The sequence below is a fragment of the Lepidochelys kempii genome, chromosome 5 (genome assembly GCF_965140265.1).
Source record: "Lepidochelys kempii isolate rLepKem1 chromosome 5, rLepKem1.hap2, whole genome shotgun sequence".
In the NCBI taxonomy this organism is placed as follows: domain Eukaryota; kingdom Metazoa; phylum Chordata; order Testudines; family Cheloniidae; genus Lepidochelys; species Lepidochelys kempii.
Window position 1 is genome coordinate 26,358,387 of NC_133260.1, and position 21,287 is coordinate 26,379,673.

Below are 21,287 nucleotides of genomic sequence, written 5' to 3' on the forward strand. Positions count from 1 at the left end.
CCATACAAAATATAAAACTTGGAAGGAGGAGTTACAAATAGTTTAGCAATGTAAAATATTTCAGGGAATCAGAGGGGAAGATGTAGCATGCTTAAACTGTCACAAAAGTTTAATTTTAATTTATACAGACTTCAAGATTTGTAGCAATTCTGCTGCATGGCATGTAAGCAAGCATTGAATCATATGTGTGTAGCCAGAGGGAGGAGCTGGAGAAGAGAGCAAAATTTTGAGAGGAATTAGGTATACTAGAGAAAAGCGTTTGGGGTATGAGGCAAAGCATGACCATATTGAATTGGTCAGCACAGATGGATTGGATTGCAAGTAGCAGATGGCAGGCCTAAAAGAGAACCAAGTCACTTCTACGTAGGCACTTCTACTCAGCTTTGTTCATTTGAATGATCCTGAATACATAATTGGCATGAAATAGAAAACAATGTCCTAGTGGATAGATAATTGGGAATAACTACCCCAAGATTTGGTTATATCCTACAGATCTGGAACACTTGAAAAATGTTTCTTCTTGGGGTAGTTTTAATCCATGAAATTATCCATCTAACAACCCTCATCTTGATTGAAATTGTTGCCTGTATAATGAAAAACATTTTAAATATGAAGACGACTTTCTGATCTGATCTGGACATAGTTGGGTTGCTATTTTAACCTTAAACTACTTGGTGCCAGATTTAAAAAAATGTAAGTTTGTGGAAGCATACTGTTAATTAAAACACACACACACCCAGGCCCCTCCCCTTACCCCCAGCTTCAAGAATCAGAGTAGGTGGACCTTAGAAAGTCTCATCCAACTCTCTCTCTGGTGGAGTACTAATGAGAGGTGAGACAAGATCAGCTAGGGTTTCTTTTCTTTGTGATCCAGACAGGTTTGTAAGCTCGAATATTTCGCTCTATTGCACAGACAATTCAATAGAGAAAATGACAAGGCACAAGTGGAGTTAGACACTCAACTCTCGTTGGGTGTCTATCTCCTCTTTATGCCTTTTCAAGTCTCCTCCAGAGGTGGTAGAAACTTGAGTTATTAATATAAGGTTGGTGAGGGCAGCTGATGGAAGAATGCCAGTGAGGCAGTTAAACAATTATATGGAAACTGGGACAAAAACCTGTGTCTTAGTACAATATGTCAGGGCAGCAGGTGCCACCAGAAAACCGGGTCTTTACTGAATAAACTAGGATACTGTACATCACGCTGTCTGGAATGGCCCAGGCCTATGAGTGGCAGCCTCAGGGAAGACTGTCTAAAAGCAAGGCAGAAACCCCAAACATATTGTATGTTCTGTAATTAGATTTCATCAACCCAATGACAAATGTGAACTTCTAAAGCACTACTGCAGTCTTACCATGGAGTCACAGACAGTCCCCTTGGGCATTCCAGTCTATCTTGCCACCCAGACATGCTGAACTGTGTGGTAGATGGTCACTTTACACCAATAATGACAACAATATTCAGGTTACTCCCAGTCCCAAAGCACCAGTCACTTATTCCAGGTCAGTTGTACTCATATCTTAAACCAAAGACAATGCTTGTAGCCAATACTGTAATATACTAACTAAAGATTCATTAACTAAGAAAAGAAATGAGTTATTCACAAGATTAAAACAGGAAACATACACACACACGAATTAGTTTTAGATTTAAAAAGGTAATATAAGCTTCTAAAATAAGCAGCTCTGTATATCCTTCAGGGGTGCCCCATGCCAAGCAGCATGAGGATTTCTTGCTTATGTTTGTTAATCTTTGCCCCCTCAGAGTCCAGACATTATAAAGATCCCAGTTTCTCTTTGTCAGGGATTTTTATCTCTTCACCCCAGAATCCAAGCTGATGGGATATGTTCATGTGCAGGTCTCCTCTTCCTGGAGGGAGTGAGGAATGTAGTCAACAAGGTCTCTACCCTTTGATGCTACAGTTCCTCATTTGCCTTCAATGAGCCATCTTGTGTGCAGGATGAACACTTCACATTAATTAATGCTTCTTTTCCTGTTTAGTGAGTTACACGATTACACAGGTTTACAATGCAAACGCTCATAACTTTATACCATGCACAATAGAGGTTAAAAGTGAGATCTGTATATGCAGCATGCTACACTAATCATAATGTCTAGACACCAAACACATTCTTACAGCTCTTAATATTTATCTTAACAATACTAACATACAGGTAAGACAGACTTGTTTCCAGTTATGTTTTTGTCAGTGTTCAGTGAGGCCTGAGGCTTTGGCATGAGTTGGTACCTGGTGTGTCAGCATCACACTGTCTATCTTACGTGTTGGATTCTAGTGGGTACAGTAAAGAGAACAAGTGGAATTCCATAGACTTTGAAATCTACAAACAGTATTAGTTGTAAGAATAAGAGTTCAACTTAGAAATTAGGGTTGGAAGATTTCTTTTTACTTACGATTTTAATAATTATAAAAATGAAATTTAATATGTAGACAGATTTAGTCTTTCCTCACAAGGGAGTTGGCATTTCCTGATATTAAGTGATACAGTAGTGATGTTCAGTTGACAGTAAGTAGCTAAATAGATTTTTGGGGATTGCCAAAGTTTGTATGGCATTCAGCTAGTATTTAGGCTTTTGGCTGCAGTTGTCTGAGCTCAGATGTGGATTATTTCTTTACCCATTTGTTGTAGCTCTTTAGCCATTTTGCAAACTAATTTTGGTGATGTACTCCAGCAGTTCTCCACCAGGGGCCCCACGGCTGAAGCCCAGATCCCTGGTGCCCCCTGTGGAGCTGAAGCCAGGAGGTGCTGGACTGAATCCTGGAGCCCCAAGCCCTGGTGCTCCCTGTGGAGCAGGAGCCCTGGTGCTCCCTGTGGAGCAGAAGTCCTGAGCCCATGGGCAGAGTTGGGAACACGGAGGGATTTCCCTCTCACCCCCCCCAAACTGCAGCACAAGATCACAGCAGTCTCGGGAGCAGCTCCACACCTCTCTCTCTCCCCCCTCCCACCCAATCTCCTTTCCCTGCCCCCAGCCAGGTTGGAGCCAGGAAGCCGGAGATGGGCAGTGTGGAGCAGCTCCTGCTGTGGCTGGTGGCATGGAGCAGACAGCAGCACAGTTCCTTCTGGTCCTGCTGGTGCACCAGGCTGATGATGCTCCTCAGCTCCTAGCCCCTTTTGCTCCCTCAGAGGCAGCCGGTAAGAGCCCCCTGGCTGGGGAGACCCAGTTCCATGTCTGGCAGACCCCTCCGGGAACAGAGATTGCAGGGCAATCCTCCCAGCACACAGACCCTAATACCCCTCTCCCCACAACTTGAGGCTATGCCCTCCCTACACCCTAAGCTATGCCTGGATTGCACACAGTCCCTAGTATCCCTCTCCCTGCACCCTGAGCTACCCCCACCTGCACATAGCTCCTAGCCACTCCACTGATTGCACCCACAGCCACTACCTGTGTCCACACAGCCCCTAGCTACCCCCTCCCTGCAAGTTGAGCTACCCCCTGTCTGCACCACAGCCCCAAGCTATCCCTTCCCTGCATCCTAAGCTGTTTTCAAAGTTTTTGAGCCCCCCACCTTTGAGTTATAATTTTTGGTTGCACGTTGCCTTCCTTCCCCCTCCCCCCAATCCCTCCTGACAGGAAGGGTGGCCTGCTGCGGTGAGTCAGGGGTGGAGGTACCATTCCCTCCCTAGACCCCGCCATGTGGAGGTGGCTCGAGCCCCACTGGCCGTTGAAATAGAAATCAAACTACGGTCCAGGGCCCCTGCCCCGAGGCCCCCCACCCCTGCTGGACCCTAGAATTTTTAAAGTATGTCGCGGGGGCCTTAGAAAGGAAAAAGGTTGAGAACCCTGATGTACTCCATTATTTCTGGTTTATGTCGTGGGTTTTTCCGAGATATTTACTGTTAACAAGGTATATGAACAAACTGAATCACATCACCACACAGTCTGTTCGTAGTCCAACTTCTGTACAAAGGGCAACATGTGAAAAATTCTGCTGTAGAGCATTTCAACAGACCATGATCAAAATTCTGTATAGCTTCATGAGGTCACTCCTTCTTTGAGTCTAACTCAGTGGTTCCCAACTGGGGTTCGTAGAACGTTATAGGGGGTTTGCCAAAAAAATTTCACTCATGGAGGCCAGAGGACCCTGGGCATTGGAGGCAGCAGGTGAGACCCGGTTGCAGGGCAGACAGCCTGAGCCCCAGGGAGAGCGGGGGAGCCAGCAGCCCGAACCCCAGCACTCCGCACGAGGCTGGCAGCCCGAGCCCCAAGGATAGTGGGGCCGGGCAATTGGGGTTGGCAGCCTGAGCCCCAGCAGTCAGCAGGACCTTCAGCCCGAGCTCAGTGGAGCTCAGTTGACGGGGGCGATCAAGGGGGTCCAGCAGCAGGAGCCCCATGGATTGTGGAGTGCAAAGGAAATTTAAACTTAAATCCCTGGAAATAGTCATTTTTAGGAGGGGGTTCACGAGATTTCACAATTTAGTGCAAGAGGTTTGCAGGCTGTTAAAGTTTGGGAACCACTGGTCTAACTCTAGAGTATGGATTAACAAGGTTCCTCAGGGTTGAATTCTCATTTTAAATAACTAATTTCACATTCATAATAAGCAATGATTCTCCTTTCCATTACTACATTCTGACTGTTCAGTGAACTTATATGTTCAGGAAAGGTTTACAAGATTTTTTTTTTTTTTTTTTAAAGTGGTGTAGTAGATTCTCCGCAAACCCAGGAATCTCAATGTTAAACTTAAAAGAAATTCAAATATTTTTAGATATAGAAATGTACACCTAAGATTTAACTCCATCTTTTAGTAATGCAATGCGATAACAATAAAGCTATGATGGAATTTTCAGTGTTTGTGGCCTCACACTAGATTTAACTGATTTTTAAAAATAGGGGGCTTTTTTACACATTTTCCTCTATCCCCCATGGTGTCAGTAGAGGGCATAGAATCACAGAATATCAGGGTTGAAAGGGACCTCAGGAGGTCATCTAGTCCAACCTCCTGCTCAAAGCAGGACCAATCCCCAACTAAATCATCCCAGTCAGGGCTTTGTCAAGCCTGACCTTAAAAACTTCTAAGGAAGGAGATTCCACCACCTCCCTAGGTAACTCATTCCAGTGTTTCACCACCCTCCTAGTGAAAAAGGGCAGCATTATGATCGTTTTGGATTCCTTAACTGTGCATTTCTATACATTAAAATATTTAGATTTCTTTTAAGTTTCACCTTAACTCAAATCCGGGTTTGTAATGCATAGTTTGGGGATAATTACTGAAATACTGTCAACAGCATCTCCATTTTAGCATAGCTTTTTCTTTGCATGCCCTTGGTTCTTCTTAGTGTGCTGCTCATGTTGATTCCATTCTAAATGTGTGTGTGCCCCCGTGTGTGGTGGTCAGAGATTTTTGCCTTAGCGGTATCCATAGGGCCAGCTGTAGCGCCCCCTTGAGTGCCACGCTCATGCTTTGGTATATCAGGCAATGCCGACTCTACACCTTCCCTGTTCCTTCTTACCACCTGTGGTGGTTGGTCAGAGCACCTTTCCTTGCATAGCAAGAGCTAGCAGTTTCGTCTCCTCTAACTTGAATCCTAACCTGGATTTGTGCTGGAAATGGCCCACCTGATGATCACTTTAGATAAGCTATTACCAGCTGGACAGTGGGGTGGGAGGAGGTATTTTTTCATATTCTCTGTGTATATATAAAGTCTGCTACAGTTTCCACGGCATGCATCCGATGAAGTGAGCTGTAGCTCACGAAAGCTCATGCTCAAATAAATTGGTTAGTCTCTAAGGTGCCACAAGTACTCCTTTTCTTTTTGAAGCCTTCGGGCCTTGTAAATAGTTTGTATATAGTAGTCAGTGTCAAGTAGCTGTTAAGTGTAGTTAGAAGTTAGAGTCCTACTTCACCTCAGATGGGGCATGGTCCCGGTCTCTGGGGCTTCAGCCATATGTGGACAATAATAGGCCTATGCCTGTAAGTGATCCCCTTGGCAACTGCCTCAAATGCTTGGGGGAATCACATGTGAAGGACAAATGTCGTATTTGAAAATATTTTTAACCTAGGACTCAAAGCAGGATATTTGTTTGCGGGCTCTCCTCATGGAGGCTACCCTTTGTCCGGCATCTGAGCCATCCTGCCAAGACTCACCTAATATCTCGGCCTCGGTGTGCAGCACACCCCTGGCACCACCTGGCACCACTCCCCATATCTGGTGCCCAAAAAGAAAACACAGATGCATAGTCCCCGGCACCAGGCAAGAAGGGCCATCGGGCAAAGGAACCATGTGTACGTGCCTCCCTTAGCCCCTTAAAGGATCCACCACCAATTCCTGGGAGCAGTAGGGGAACCAAACTCCTGATGGCATCCATGCCTTCCCAAGCTTCCTTGGCACCGAGAGAGCCAGAGGCCTCCGCCCAAACTGCAAAGTCTCCCTATGAGGGCAAGCCAACTACTAAGACCCCTTGGGACAGTGGAGTGCTGCTGATCCCCCAAGACAAGGCATTGCTCTTCTCCTCTGCACCGCAGATTCTGGAGTCGCAGCCCAGATCCTCTGGGAATCACCCTTGGTCACCGTTACCACAATCGTGGTCCCTGCCATCTCAACATGGATCGCCTAGGGGGAGGGCACCGGTCCCCGTACCACCGGCAGCTATTTGTCCTCCAGCCGGTTGTCCTCTTGGTGCAGATCTTGGTCACCTGCCCCATGGGAGCACTCTCTGTCACAACTCCAGTCACCCCGGCACCGACCTCCTCGATACCAGCACCGAACCTCTCATTCCAGGCACCAGTGTTCGACGGTGAGCAGGCAGACGCAAGCATCAACGGCCCCACCATGGTCACTGAACTAGGATTCCTCCAGCACGGAAGGGCAGTTCAGCCTCTCACCCAGACTCCATTGGTGCAATTAGGCTTCCGAGGCCGTGTCTACATTGACGGCGCCACCTTGTCAGCATGGCTAGTGGCCAGCACAGTGGCCTTATTGGAGCACATGGGGTGTTCCGGTCATGACGATTCCCGCTTTGCACCGCTCATCTGCCTCTGCCTCAGAGCAATAAGTTGCTCCCCTAAACCTCCCTCCCCCACAGGGGACGATGCCCCAGGGCCTCCCCCAGTGGTACAGTCATCATCTTCATCCCTGGACAAGGCGGTCGTGGGACCCTTGCGGGCCAGCCCACCTGATGACTTTAAAGAACACCAGGCCCTGCTTCAACGGATGGCCAAGAACTTGGGCTTAGAGGTGGAGGAGATGGCCAAACAGGCAGACACCTTGTTCAGCGTCCTCTCAGCCTTTACCCTGGTCCATGTTGCATTACCAGTGCATGACCGGGTCCTCAAAATTGCAAAGGCCCTCTGTCAAACCCTGTTTTCCATCCCTCCCACCTCCAAAAGGGCTGAAAAGAAGTACTTTGTCCCAGCCAAAGGGTTTGAGTACCTTTATACCCACCCACCTCTGGGCTTGTTGGTTTCTCTGCGGCCAACAAAAAAGACAAGCAGGGGCACATCAGCTCAACTCCCAAAAATAGAGGCCAAAAGATTGGACCTTTTTGGAGAAAAATTTAGTCCACTGCCAGCCTGCAGTTCCTGGTGGTGAACCATGGGTAGATAGAATTTTAATTTATGGGACTCCCTCCATAAGTTCAGAGAGTCCCTTCCACAGTGTTTGGCCCATGAATTCAGCACCCTGGTGGCAGATGGCACTGCGGCGGCTAGGTGCTCCTTCCAAATGTCGTGGAACACTGCGGACTCGGCAGCTAGGGTGGTTTTGTGGCACAGGTCCTGGCTGCGGACCTCCGGTCTTTCCCAAGAGATGCAGACCTGAGTCCAGGACCTCTCATTTGATGGGAGTGGTCTCTTCTCTGAACAAATAGAAGCAAGACTGCATGGGTTGAAGGACACTCGGGCCACCCTTCACTCACTGGGCATGTATACACCTCAGTCTGTATAGAAGCAGTTCTGGCCACCCCCACCTCCAAGGCCTTGTCGGCCTTGTCAGGGGTCTGCTAGGAGGAGGGATAGAGACCTGAGTTTTCGTCATCGCCTCTCTTTCTCCTCCCGCTCACCTGTGCAGCCCAGGCCAGCGAAGCATCCTGGGGGCCAGAAGCTCATTTTGAAGGTGTGCTCAAGAGTGACACCCCAGTCAATTCCCTGGAGCCACCCTGTCCTTTCCTCAATTGTTTTTGTCTCTGCTGTTTGGCCTGCTTGTGGGTCAGCTCGGACTGCTGGGTGCTGGACATAGTAACTCATGACTATACCCTGCAATTTGTAGCCGCCCCCACTCCAACCCTCCCTTTTCCCATCCCTCTTCAGGGACCCTTCTTACGAACAACTCCTCATTCAAGAGGTCAAGAACTTCCTGTGCCGGGGGGCGGTGGAGGAGGTCCCTCGGGACATGAAAGGAAAAGGTTTCTGTTCCGGCTACTTCCTAATTCTGATGGCAAAAGTGGGGGTCTCAACAAGTCTCTCAAAAAGTTGAAGTTTTGCATGGTCTCCCTGGCCTCCATCATCCCCTTCCTGAATCCGGTAGATGGATACAGCACCCTCAACTTAAAGAGTGCTTATTTCCATATTCCAGGTCACAGATGCTTCCTCAGTTTCATAGCGGGCTGGCACCATTTCTAATTCACATTGCTGCCCTTTGGCCTCTCATTGGCCCCCAGGGGGTTCACAAAATGTATGGTGCTAGTGGTTGCTTATCTGAGATGCCTAAGGGTCCAGGTTTTCCCATATCTCAATGACTGGCTCATCAAGGGCAGGTCTTGGGAACAAGTGCAGAGGAGCCTCGATCTGGTGCATGCCACTTGCCCCACTCTGCGCCTGTTAATAAATGAGAAAAAAATCCACCTTAACTCCCGTCCAGCAAATAGAGTTCACTGGGGGTGGTTCTCAACTTCACGCGAGCCAGAGCCTTCCTTCTGGAAGTGCGTTTTCAGGCCATGTCGGAGCTGATCTCCCATGTAAAGAACCACCCACTCACCACGGCTCACACCCGCCTGCAGCTGTTGGGCCAGTGGCTGTGTGTACATATGTGGTCAGCCATGCTCTGCTCCATCTCCGGCCGCTGCGAGCGTGGCTGGTGTTGGTCTACATTCCCAATAGGCATGACCTAGACCGGATAGTCAGGATCCGGACCACATTGGGTCATCTCTGGATTGGTGGTTGGACCCTGAGTTGCTGATGGAGGGAGTCCCTTTCATGACCCCATCCCCATCGCGGACCCTGGTCTCCAGTGCTTCAGACCTGGATTGGGGAGCCCACCTGGGCGAGCTGAGCACCCAGGACTGCTGGTTGTGGGATGTCCTGGACCTTCATATCAACATCAGGGAGCTCAGAGCAGTTCGCCTGGCCTGCCAGGTGTTCTTGCCCCATCTGAAGGGCAAGGTGGTGCAGGTCCTGATGGACAACAGTGCCGTGATGTGTTACATCAACAGTCAGGGAGGTGCCAGGTCTTCAGCCCTTCGTCAAGAAACTCTCTGCCTTTGGGATTTTTGTGTGCGGCCATTCATCTGATAGCCGTGCACCTGTATGGAACCAGAATCACCTCACCAGGACTTTCTCCTCTCACTTTGAGTGGTCGCTCCATCTGGAGGTGGTCAGCATAATCTTCCAGAGGTGGGGGACTATCCAGGTGGACCTGTTCATGTCCAGGCAGAACAGAAAATGCCAAGTGTTCCGTTCAATCCTGGGAATGGATGGGCACTCCCTGTCAGATGCCTTTCTCATTCCGTGGTCATCGATGTACACCTTCCCGCCAGTGCCACTGATTCATAGAATCCTTGTAAAGATCAGGCAAAATAGGGTGAAAATTATCCGAATAGTCCCTGCGTGGCCTCACCAGCACTGGTTCGGCGCGTTGCTGAGCCTTTCGGTAGCTGCCCTGCTGCAGCTGCCCCTCTGCCTAGATCTGCTGTCACAGAACCATGGCAGCCTTTTGCATCCAAATCTAGTGGCCCTGTACTTGACAGCTTGACTACTGCATGGCTAAGCACGGACAAATGGGCATGCTGAGCCCATGTCGAGCAGGTCTTGCTGGATAGCAGGAAACCCTTCACCAGAGTGATTTACCTGGCCAAATGGAATAGATTCACATGCTGGGTCTCGGAATGGCATATTTGGGTTGAGCAGGCCCCGCTGCGAGAGATCCTGGATTATCTGCTGCACCTCAAACTCCTGTCATTAGTCAAGGTCCATCTGGCCGCTGTCTCAGCTTTCCATCCTCCATTCCACAGCAGGTCGAGCTTCACTCATGACATGACAACATGGTTTTTGAAAGGTCTGGAGCATCTGTACTCACACTTCCAGCATCTCTCCAGCTGCCCCCCCCGCCCACGGGACTTGAATTGTGTGCTGTCATTGCTATAAGTCAGCCTGCAGGGTGTCCGAGCCTTACTTCGGAGCCACCTTATGCGGTCTTCTACAAGGATTAAGGTCCAGCTGCAACCACACCCAGCGTTTCTGCCCAAGATTGTTTCCCATTTTCATACTGATCAGGACATATACTTGCCCATCTTCTTTCCAAAGCCTTTTGCATCAGATGAGGTGCGTAGGCTACACACCCTGAATGTCAGGAGGGTGCTGTCTTCTACATAGATAGAACAATGCCATACCGTAAATCAACGCAGTTGTTCATTGCAGTGGCAGACAGAGTGAAGGGTCGCCAGTATCTGTTCAGAGGATTTTGTCCTGGATCACGGCCTGCATCCACTACTGCTATGAGCTGGCGAAAGTGCCTCCGCTGGTGATTGTGAAAACACACTCGACTAGGGAACAAGTGTTGTCAGCAGCCTTCCTGCCACAGGTATCAATCCAAGAGATCTGTAGGGCTGCTACCTGGTTGTCTGTCCACACGTTAGCGTCTCATTATGTGCTGACCTAGCAAGCTCAAGATGACTCTGGCTTTGGCAGAGCAGTGCTGCAAGTTGCAAGACTGTGAATTATGAGCCCACCTCCGTTGATACTGCTCGTGAGTCACCTAGAATGTAATCGACTTGAGCAAGCACTCTAAGAAGAAAAAACTGTTACCCACCTTTTTCATAACTGTTGTTCTGTGAGCTGTGTTGCTCATGTCCAATCCATTACCTGCCCTCTTGCCCTTGTCGGAGTTGTCAGCAAGAAGGAACTGGGAGGGCGTGGGGCCAGCGGTGCCTGATATACCGACATATGAGCATGACACTCAAGGCGGAATCACAGCTGGTCCTATGGATACCACTAAGGCAAAAATCTCTGATGACCATGCACATGGGTGTGCGCATACCTAGAATGGAATGGACATGAGCAACACATCTCAAAGGAACAACCGTTAATGAAAAAGGTGTGTAACTGTTTTTTTTAAAATTCATACACAAACAGTAAACAAGAAACCCAAAGGGAATGCTACCATCTGATATTTATAATATTTTAAAGATGCATAGTGTGAACATTAATTTTTTTTATTTTAATATTAAGGGGAGATTTACTTGCATACCAGTTCAGTGCAAAGTAACCAGAGTGTATTAGCCAATAAAAGTTGGGTTTATAGCTGCTTTGGCTCACCAGAGCTGAACAAGCTAACTGAAGCTGGCTGTTAATTTGCAATTTGACTTATTACTTTAGGAGGTTGTGTTAGTGTGACTAGCAATATGTAGAGAGATGGGGGAAAGCCAGTCCCCAAGTTGCAGTGTTTCTGTGCTTTAACTGTTTCCCAGGCATTCCTCCCTCTGTTTCCACAGCAGTGCTGACTCGTGCATATTGGTGCAGAGGCCTCAAAGCCATAGCCTTTCAAGTACACATGCCCAAACATGTGTGGCAAGAGAAGTGACAGGTGGGCCAGGTGTTCTACCAGTGAGAACTCTGACACACATATTCAGACTCCTTCAGAATCATTACACCCAATACAATTGTTGCATTCATAATTGCTATAGAGGAAGGATAGTAATTGCTTGAACTTTCTCAGTCACGGTGGCCAACAGTTATGAGCTCTACTTGGCCACCTATAGCCTTTATAATCATAACAGTGGATTGAAAAAGTCATTAATTTAGTTTAAATTCAATCTAGTTTCAAAATTAATTTATATTCAAAAGGGTGGAAAAGTCTGCATGTTCTTCAATTAAAGTCATTCAGGTCAAAGAAATTACAAACTAAGTTTTCAATTAACTCATAAACTAATGGATTTACTTGTAAATTTAAAATAATTATTCTCTCCTCAAAAAATGTGTATACTTTGTCAGTTTTCTGTTTGCTTCGTATAGGTTTAATATTTGACTTGCCAACTCTTTTTTTATATATACAGTGAAAAGTATATAAATGGTGGCCTGTGAAAGGCCCTTCATGCTATAGTTATCTTCCTGATATTAGTATGGTCTGAATGGTCAATTTTGGGCGTTCCTATCACTGACATCCATCCCCCTTCCTGCATCCCTGCACCCTCTTCTACTCCTCCCACCCCTCCAAGAATGAAGCAGGGGCAGTGAATTGCTGTTCATGTACCCCTCAGCTGGACAGTGCAGTTTGTCTTGTACAAGTGCTGGTGGAGGAGACAACCACATAAAGCCCAATTACACAAGTTTAGTGGGAGTCAAGGATTTTTCATCCCATATTATTGGATATAGTGAAAATGCCTCTATAGTAAAATGATATACATACACTCTCAGACTTCTTCAGTGCAATTAGAGAGACTTTCACTCCAACTCTCAGCTAGTTAAACTGTTAATCTTCTTGGAATGCAGAACTTCACACCTACCAGGTAGGTAATAACTGCTGCATTCCAAGAGGATTATCCGATCTCTTCCCTGCTGAACAAGAAAAGAGGGAGGAGTGGGAACAGGATTTATCTATACAAGAAATATTTGTACCTTTATTTCAGTTATTGCCATCAGTGATGCAGTTGTATTGATATAGCACTGATATAGATAGAATTTAGGCATTTGCCACTATGCCATTAGACTTGTTCAGTTAAAGTTGCAGAGGGCAGTTGTACCATTATGAGCTACTATTATGCAAGGTAGCCTGTTTCCTCTTGTTTTTTCCTACCCCCCCCCCCAGATGTTCTGGTTTAACTTGGATTTAAACCTGGAGAATGGTCAGTTTAGATGAGCTATTACCAGCAGGAGAGTGAGTTTGTGTGTGTATGGGGGTGGGGGGGATGTGAGAAAACCTTGATCTATGCAGGAAATAGCCCGACTTGATTATGTAAAGAGTTGTCACTTTGGATGGGCTAGCACCAACAGGAGAGTAAATTTGTGTGGGGGGGTGGAGGGTGAGAAAACCTGGATTTGTGCTGGAAATGGCCCACCTGTTGATCACTTTAGATAAGCTATTACCAGCAGGACAGTGGGGTGGGAGGAGGTATTGTTTCATGATTTCTGTGTGTATATAAAGTCTGCTGCAGTTTCCACGGTAAACATCTGATGAAGTGAGCTGTAGCTCACGAAAGCTCATGCTCAAATAAATTGGTTAGTCTCTAAGGTGCCACAAGTACTCCTTTTCTTTTTACTATAATATAGGTTTCAGAGTAACAGCCGTGTTAGTCTGTATTCGCAAAAAGAAAAGGAGTACTTGTGGCACCTTAGAGACTAACCAATTTATTTGAGCATAAGCTTTTACGAAAGCTTATGCTCAAATAAATTGGTTAGTCTCTAAGGTGCCACAAGTACTCCTTTTCTTTTTACTATAATATACCTATTAATTTTTCTAGCATAGATACATTTAAAAAGAAGACAAGGCAGCTCAGTTCTAGAACTCTCTCTTTACTCTTACAGGAAGTGCATCTTCTGAAATTCATAAATATGGCTTTTATAGTTAGCACATCTCTCTGTCTCCTTTTCTCTTATTTTGCAGGGTGCAACTTCACAGGGCTGCCCAATCACTCCCCACATTAGTTAAAAGTAGATAGTCTAGTGGTGGATGCAAGGATTTGAGTTGCAAAGAGATCACCTGAATGTCTTTCATGTGTCTTTTCTACACCGGAGAAACTTACCAAAAAATACAAACTAGTTTAAAAACATCAGTTAAGTTTGTTCCAGTGTCAAAACTGGTGGGAACCTCAGCATAGCCATAGCAGTGTAGGACCTGTGTTGAGCAGTAGCAGATTTCTATGCCTTGCAGGTTCATTTACTATGGCAGGAGAAATCCGTGACTCAGACTGGTAATCTTGCCAGGCCTTCAGGCCCTGTTTTAAGTCCTTCCTCAGTTCTTGAGACAATTACTGGACAGAGAGATTTATTGTATGTAGTGTTGTTGTGTCTGTGCTGGTCCTAGGATATTAGAGACACAAGGTGGGTGAGGTAATATCTTTTATTGAACCAACTTCTGTTGATGAGAGAGACAAGCTTTTGAGCATACACAGAGCTCGGATCATGACCTGACCACTGTGTAGGCTCAAAAGCTTCTCTTTCTCACCAACAGAAGTTGGTCCAGTAGGGGAATTTATTGACTCTTGGGCAGCTCTGATTTCTCTGAGCTCTTCCACTACATGTTCATCTCAGTGCAACAGGAATAACAACTCATAGTTTCTCATTAGGAACTCTGTCTGGCTTCAGACACCTGTACCTTCCCACTGCTGAACAGTAGCAGAATAAATGGCCTTGCCAGGTCAGTTTCCCATTGGAGGAGAAATCAGTGATGCAGAGTCTAGAAATTTTCTTAGTATAACTGGCTTTATTTACAATACGTACACCAGTCCCTACACAGAGATGGTCAAACAGCAAGCAGGGAATCACCTCTTTCAGGAATCTTAGCCAAAATACCAATGCCCTATTCCCAGACAGCAACTCTACTCCAAGAATTGACTCTAGAGAAATTAAAGCAGAGAACTTTAATCCCCTGCTACCTGAAACAGCTCCCCTAAAAGGTGGTAAAAATACAGCATTTCTTCAAAAAACAGTGATTATGCATAAAGAAAACTAACTTGTAAAAATTAGGCGTGACAGTGTTACTCCCCTCTCTCCCCCACCATAATATGAACACTGGATGAGAGAATTTTGACTGTTTGTTGCAAATGGCATCACCTTCTAATCAAAGCCCTTCTTAAGGGGCATAAAAGTTACAAAATCAATTGTAATCTTCCTAGAGGAGTATGAGTTTGTGGTGAACATGAAGAAGTATGATCTGGCAGCAACACCTGCAAGTAATTCTGGACATAATACAATAGTAACCAAAGATAAGGTTGTCATTTCCAATGAGAAACAAGAAAATATTCTGGACCTAATTCAACAGCTGTCAGTTGCACCCATGGCATCAGTAAGAGCCCGAATGCAACTCAGCAGCATACTAATATTGTGTGTGGAAACTCTTCAATGGTAATGTTTCCATGTGAAGTCAGTACAAAAAATCCTGCTTCCTGAGTCTTCAGTTTTGTCCAACTTTAGCTACAAGGAAGAGGTTTCACACTCTATGCTCCAGTTGTTGCACTGGTGGACCCATTCCATAGGTTCATTTCAGGCCACCTAATGTTGTAGTTTGGTCAAATGGCAGTAACAACCAATTTCAAGCTTGCTCAGTTTTGGGACTCGTTTTTAAAGTGTCAGATAACACAGGACACATGGACTAATGGACAGCAAAAACATATAAAGTGGTGGAGCTTGAAGCAATTAGGGCCATGCTACTTCACTTCTAAGAATATAAGAATGGCCATACTGGGTCAGATCAATTGTCCATCCAACCCAGTATCCTGTCTGCCAACAATGGCCAATGCCAGGTAATTCAAAGGGAATGAACAGAACAGGTAATCATCAAGTTGCTAATCCCCGTCGCCCATTCTCCGTTTCTGGCACACGGAGCCTAGGGACACTTCAGAGCATGGTTTTACATCCCTGCCCATCCTAGCTAATAGCCATTGATGGACCTATCTATCTATCTAGACCTGCAGAATGTGTCTGTACCAGTCATGACGGGCAAGGCTACAACAATGGGATATGTGAATAGACAAGGGGGAACAAAGTTTTGAACTCTTCACAAGGAGGCCAGCTCACTATTGAAATGGGGGAGAGCCTGCATATACATTGGACCCTACATATCAGATGATGCGTATTATAATGGACTGGATTAGCAGGATGGTGAGAGATCCAGGGTGAATAGTTCCTGAGTGAGAGAGTCATTGTGGCACCCAAGTCTTCAGATTGCTGAGCTTAAACCTATTCACCTCAAGGTCAAAAACTCATATATCCTTAACAAGGTAGGGACCTAGAAGCAGTAGTGAAAGATGCTGCTTTTCATGACCCTTGGAGCCACTCTCCATGTGTTCCTTCCCAAGACAATCCATAACTAAAAAGATCACAGCAGAACCAAGTCTCAGTAACAATTGTGCCTCACTTCACTTGGTGACATGATTCTTAGACTTAATCCAGATGCAGATTACCCCTCTGGTAATGCAGCCTCAAATCAGACCACCTGGCAATTGTGCCAAAAATCCGCCCACCAAAGCCCTAATTTGCTGTCTACAAGCCTAGAATTTGAAAAATAGAAAATGAGTTCTCCAGGAACTCCCCAAAACTCTCTGCTATGCTTATGTTTTCTTGAAACAAATCAATACACACAAGCAGAACTCAGATACTCCTGTTATAAATGACACACGTGCATAATTTGCAAATATAAAGCATAACCTGGAGTACATGCAGTGTGCCTTATTTATAGGTCCAAAACCACATACCCTTACAAAACACGCTTCAGCGATTTTGAGCATGATGAGCTGGGAAAGAACTGAGCTGATTGCTAGCCACCAGTATTTCCTCCATTTACTAAGGATAACATCATTGATAAATCCTTCCCAGGTTAACAGGCACCTGGCAAGCCCTGCTTTTTTTCCTCATAATCAGGATCTCCTCCTTAACTGTTATCACCTCTTCAAAGAGAGCTTTGGAAATGTGTCTTTATCCATGGTGCCTCAGTACTACAGGATGAGATTCTTATCACAACGGACCCAGGATTAATGCTGAAAGTTAACTTTTTCTTCCTCAGGACAAAAGGGTGGAGGTATTACTGTCCTTCTGAGTCCCTTGAACACCTTAGATGCTAGAAGGGTGACCAAAATATATCTGTCCAAGGTTGAGGCCTCCAGAAATTAAAGTCATGTTCTGTACCAGCTAGCCATCTGGTAAAAACAGCCTAATAGGAAGATGGATTAAATCAAGAGTCTTGGAAACTTGCAAAGGTAGGGAGGCAACTCCATTTGTGGGTATTGATGCACACTCAGCTGGGAAATGGCAGAGATTTGATGGTCAGAAGGGTTGAATGCTTCATTTTAAGGAAATCTGCAAAGCAATAACTTTGTTTTGAAGACACTATAAAGTGTCCATCTTGTCTGCTGCTGTTAGCTTTTGGTAGGAGAATTTTACAACAAATTATATTTCAGCAACTGGTCATGCCTTTGAGACTTGAAATATGTATATAATTAATCATTCACCATCCCAGGAATTGCAGTCACTATGAACATCCCATTTTGAAGACATAATGGACCCTCCCCCCAACTTATGAACTTCCCTTCTCAAACCCCTTATGTAGTAGGGTGACCCACCCATTTAATTGGCTAATTTTCCAAAGTTGTTATGAAGTGCTTTTGCTAACTTAAAGTTTAGTTAGTGTTTATTACAGCTTTGGTAGCTACCTACTCAGGATATGATTTCTAAGAGGCCGTTTAAAGCCACATACAGGTCACACTTTAGATTTTGTTTCCCTACTTCATCATAGCAGGTAGTTATTCAAAGGTCTAGGAAAGGACATTTCCAGGTAAAAATAACTTATCTCCCATTCATACTCCTACTTCTGTAATGCTCCATAACTGAGTTTATATTGAAATGATACAGAGTTTGGAACAGTTACAAAACACAGCTGCTGTTTGCCCCTTAGGATAGGTATGATAGTGGGTTATTGCTATGTCCATGGCATACACTCTAAGAAATTAGATAAAAACCTAGATACCGTTGTGGATAGGTTGCAGTGTAACACTACTTTTTCTTAGCATTCAGAACGATAATGCATGAAGAATTCCAAAGCAGAGAAACAAAGCATACTTCTCCCTAACACAGAGGCACAACTCATCCCCCTGTATTCTAAGATGTCTGCAGACTGAGTGCTGCTAGGTCCAGATTACATGCTTCCCTAGAGTCTCCCCCTGCCTGCAAACAGGATTATGAAAACCCCTGAGACTCTGAAGTGATAGATCACAATTTTAACAGTTTCAATACATCACAGTTACACTCACCCTTCATGATAGATGCTAGCTGTTTGTATACCTAGGGATACAATTCAAGGTCTTCATATATAAAGCGCTTCATAATCCAGGCCCAAATGATTTAACAGATTGCCTTTTTGCCCTGCGTTCCTTCCTGACAGATACAGGCAGTGATGAGCTGCCAAAATCTTAACAACCGGTTCCCTCCTCACCCCACGAGGGGGTCGTAGCCCACCCCCGCCCCCCGGGGACTCCTGCCCCATCCAACCCCCTGCATTCCTTGATGCCCCCCTCCCCTGTCCCTTGACTGCCCCCAGAACTGGGCAGGAGGGTCTCGTGGGCCACCGTAGTGGGTGCCCACCCCGCCCCTAAGAGCCAGAGGGACCTGCCGGGGGGCGAGGTGGGGAGTCCCAGTGGTGCTTACCTGGGGCAGCTCCCCCGAAGCATCCGGAAGGTCCCTCTGGCTCCTAGGGGCGGGGGAGCGTAGCTGGGGGGAGGCAGGGGGAGCAGCCTTAGTGCCGACTCCGTGGGTGCTCCGGGGCTGGAGCACCCACGGGGAAAATTTGGTGGGTGCAGAGCTCCCTGCCCTGCTCCACACCCGGCCCCAGCTCACCTCACCTCCATTCCGCCTCCTCCCTTGAATGCTCCACCCCGCTCTGCTTCTCCACCCCTCCCGGCTTCCCGCGAATCAGCTGTTCGTGTGGGAAGCCTGGGAGGGCTGAGAAGCAGGCGGCGGCTTCGCGCTCAGGCCCAGGGAGGCGGAGGTGAGCTGGGGTGGGGAGCGGTTCCCCTGCGCACCTCCCGGGTTACCTGCTGCGGCGCAGGTTGCCCACCTCACGCACCCCCCTTCCGCCCAGCTCACCTCTGCTGTGCCTCCGGTTCTAAAAGGACTTCTAAATTTAACAACCAGTTCTAGTGAACCGGTGTGAACAGGCTCCAGCTCACCACTGGATACAGGTGTTTGCAACTAGTAAGTTAAGGCTGAATCAGAACTGGGTTGAGAAATTTATTTCTCTGCTGGGGCATTCAGTTGAAGGAGGCAAGAGATCTGCTGGAGTCCCTCACAGGATAAAGTTTAAACCATGCTACAAGTTTGCCTTATTTAACTTGGTCTATTTTTACATTTATTTCCCTCCTTCACTTCAGTTCAGCTTTGTGTCCTTTCCCCCTCCATCCCCATGCTCTTATTACAGTAAAAGCTGTTTTATCCGGCACTTCACCAACCGGAAAGCTCTGATCTTTCGGTTTATAGTCTGGATGGCATGGGAAGGAGTGTGGAGCACAGGCTCTGGGAAGGAGTTTGGGGACGGGGCTCGGGGCAGCCTGTTGGGGCACGGGAGGGAGTGTGGGGTGTTGGATCCAGCGGGCGCTCGCCTCAGGTGGCGACCTGTCCCAGCTGCTCCTAGGCGGAGGTGCAGCAGGTGGCTCAGCACACTGCCTCTGCCCGCAGGCTCAGCCTCCGCAGCTCCCATTGGCTGTTTCCCCCACGGGAGTTGCAAAGCCAGCGTGCGGGGTGGGGCGGGGGCAGCGTGCAGAGCTGCCTGCTGCAGCTCCTCCTAGGAGCAGCCAGGACAGGTACCCACTTGCGTGGAGCTGCCCAAAGTGAGCGCCCCCTGGATCCGGCACCCTGTACCTCATCCTGCACCCCAACCCCCTGTCTGAGCCCCCTCCCGTACCCAAACTCTCTCCCAGAACCTGCACCCCAGTGCCCCCCGGCATCGAAACTCCCTCCCTCTTAGTTAACCGGCATTTTTCACTTCCATCACCCCCCAGTCTCCCAACATGCTGGATAAAACAGCTTTTACTGTATTTTGGAATTGATTCCTTTGTGGATAGTGTGTTTTGCCCTGGGGGCTATTGCAATTTATTCTTGTACAAGGTCTTTTAAATTACTGCATGGCTGTATGCAGTATTTGACTGGTTTTTTAAAAAATGTTTCTTGTTTGATAGTATGATGCTTACTAGAAAGCACAAAAACACTTATAAATGTATTGGAAAAAATAAACAATATTGGATGTGTGTTACAGGCCACTGGTTTATTAGTAGTTCATTTTCATGGGTAGTACTGTAAAGCCATATTTATTTGTGCTGTCATTTGGGAAATACTATTGGAGAACAATAATTTCTTTTTTTTTACTTGGCTTTAGACCCGTCATATCAACCCAATCCTCCCACCCAATTTAATAGTTTAGAAGTTGTTTTTCTTGCTACTGTAAGAAATATTGTTTAATTACAGATTAATTGTTACTGTTTGACTCAACTGTGATGTGTAATCCAGGTTTCCCATTATAAAATACAAAGAGTTATCATTGTCTGTATTTGCCAACAGGAATAGGAGATGGAAAAAATTAATAAATATAAGAAACTACCTTTGAAATGCATTCCTGATATAGATCTTCTTTTAAGTGAATTCTATATATAATCTCCTACACACATTTATGAGTATGTGTCATAAATATGAAATATACATGTTAAATGGAGCTGAGTGTGTGAATGTTTTTTCTAATTTAATTATAAGTGCAGGATATTAATGTGGTGGGTGTACACTTTATATTCCTATAAAAAGTAGTTCCTCAAATAGGAAAAACCTAAGAGTTGAAACTGTACAACGTATACATATGGTAACATTGATTTTTTTTTTTTTTTTTTAAACAGGAATGATGATGCCACAGTACAAACTTTCTCAGAATTCCATGCATGGTAGTCCTGCATCTTCCAATTATCAACAAACCACTATTTCACATAGCCCTTCCAGGTAATATAGTGTCTACAGTAGGGGAGGGGTCAAACCCATTCTGCAGTGGTGGTCAAACTTGTTTTGAGTCTGTGGGTCGGAAGTAAAAATTTCACTGTCAGGAGGCAAACATTGTATTCTTGTCCAACCACAGAGCAAGCCTCTTTAGCTAGCACAGTTAAATATGGCATTTAAATGCAGACTTTTAAGAGGGTAAATGCATTTATTGAAACGTCCTGTCCTTTGTTAGTTAGTTCATCCCTCAGTGCATTCCCGCACGAGCAATGACCCCCTCACCAATTTTTGGTGAATTTTCCATACCTTCTGCCTCAGTTTGGGAATCCTCCTCTGGAGGATTCTCTCTCACACTCCTATATTGGGAGGTTGGCTGTGGTGCCAGGAGGGACTGGGGCAGAAGTGGGGGGAGATAAGGGACCCACTCGTGAAGATTT

The 21,287-nt window shown here is 46.2% G+C and overlaps 1 protein-coding gene across 6 annotated transcripts in view; it reads left to right on the forward strand.

The window, feature by feature from the left end:
- The window catches only part of NIPBL (NIPBL cohesin loading factor), a 295,049-nt gene that overhangs the window by 124,505 nt on the left and 149,257 nt on the right, over positions 1-21,287 (forward strand). For all 6 annotated transcript variants that reach the window (XM_073343794.1, XM_073343792.1, XM_073343793.1 and 3 more), the window contains one exon: positions 20,757-20,856. In XM_073343794.1, the coding sequence (XP_073199895.1) occupies positions 20,757-20,856 (100 nt within the window). The remainder of the gene's footprint in view (positions 1-20,756; positions 20,857-21,287) is intronic.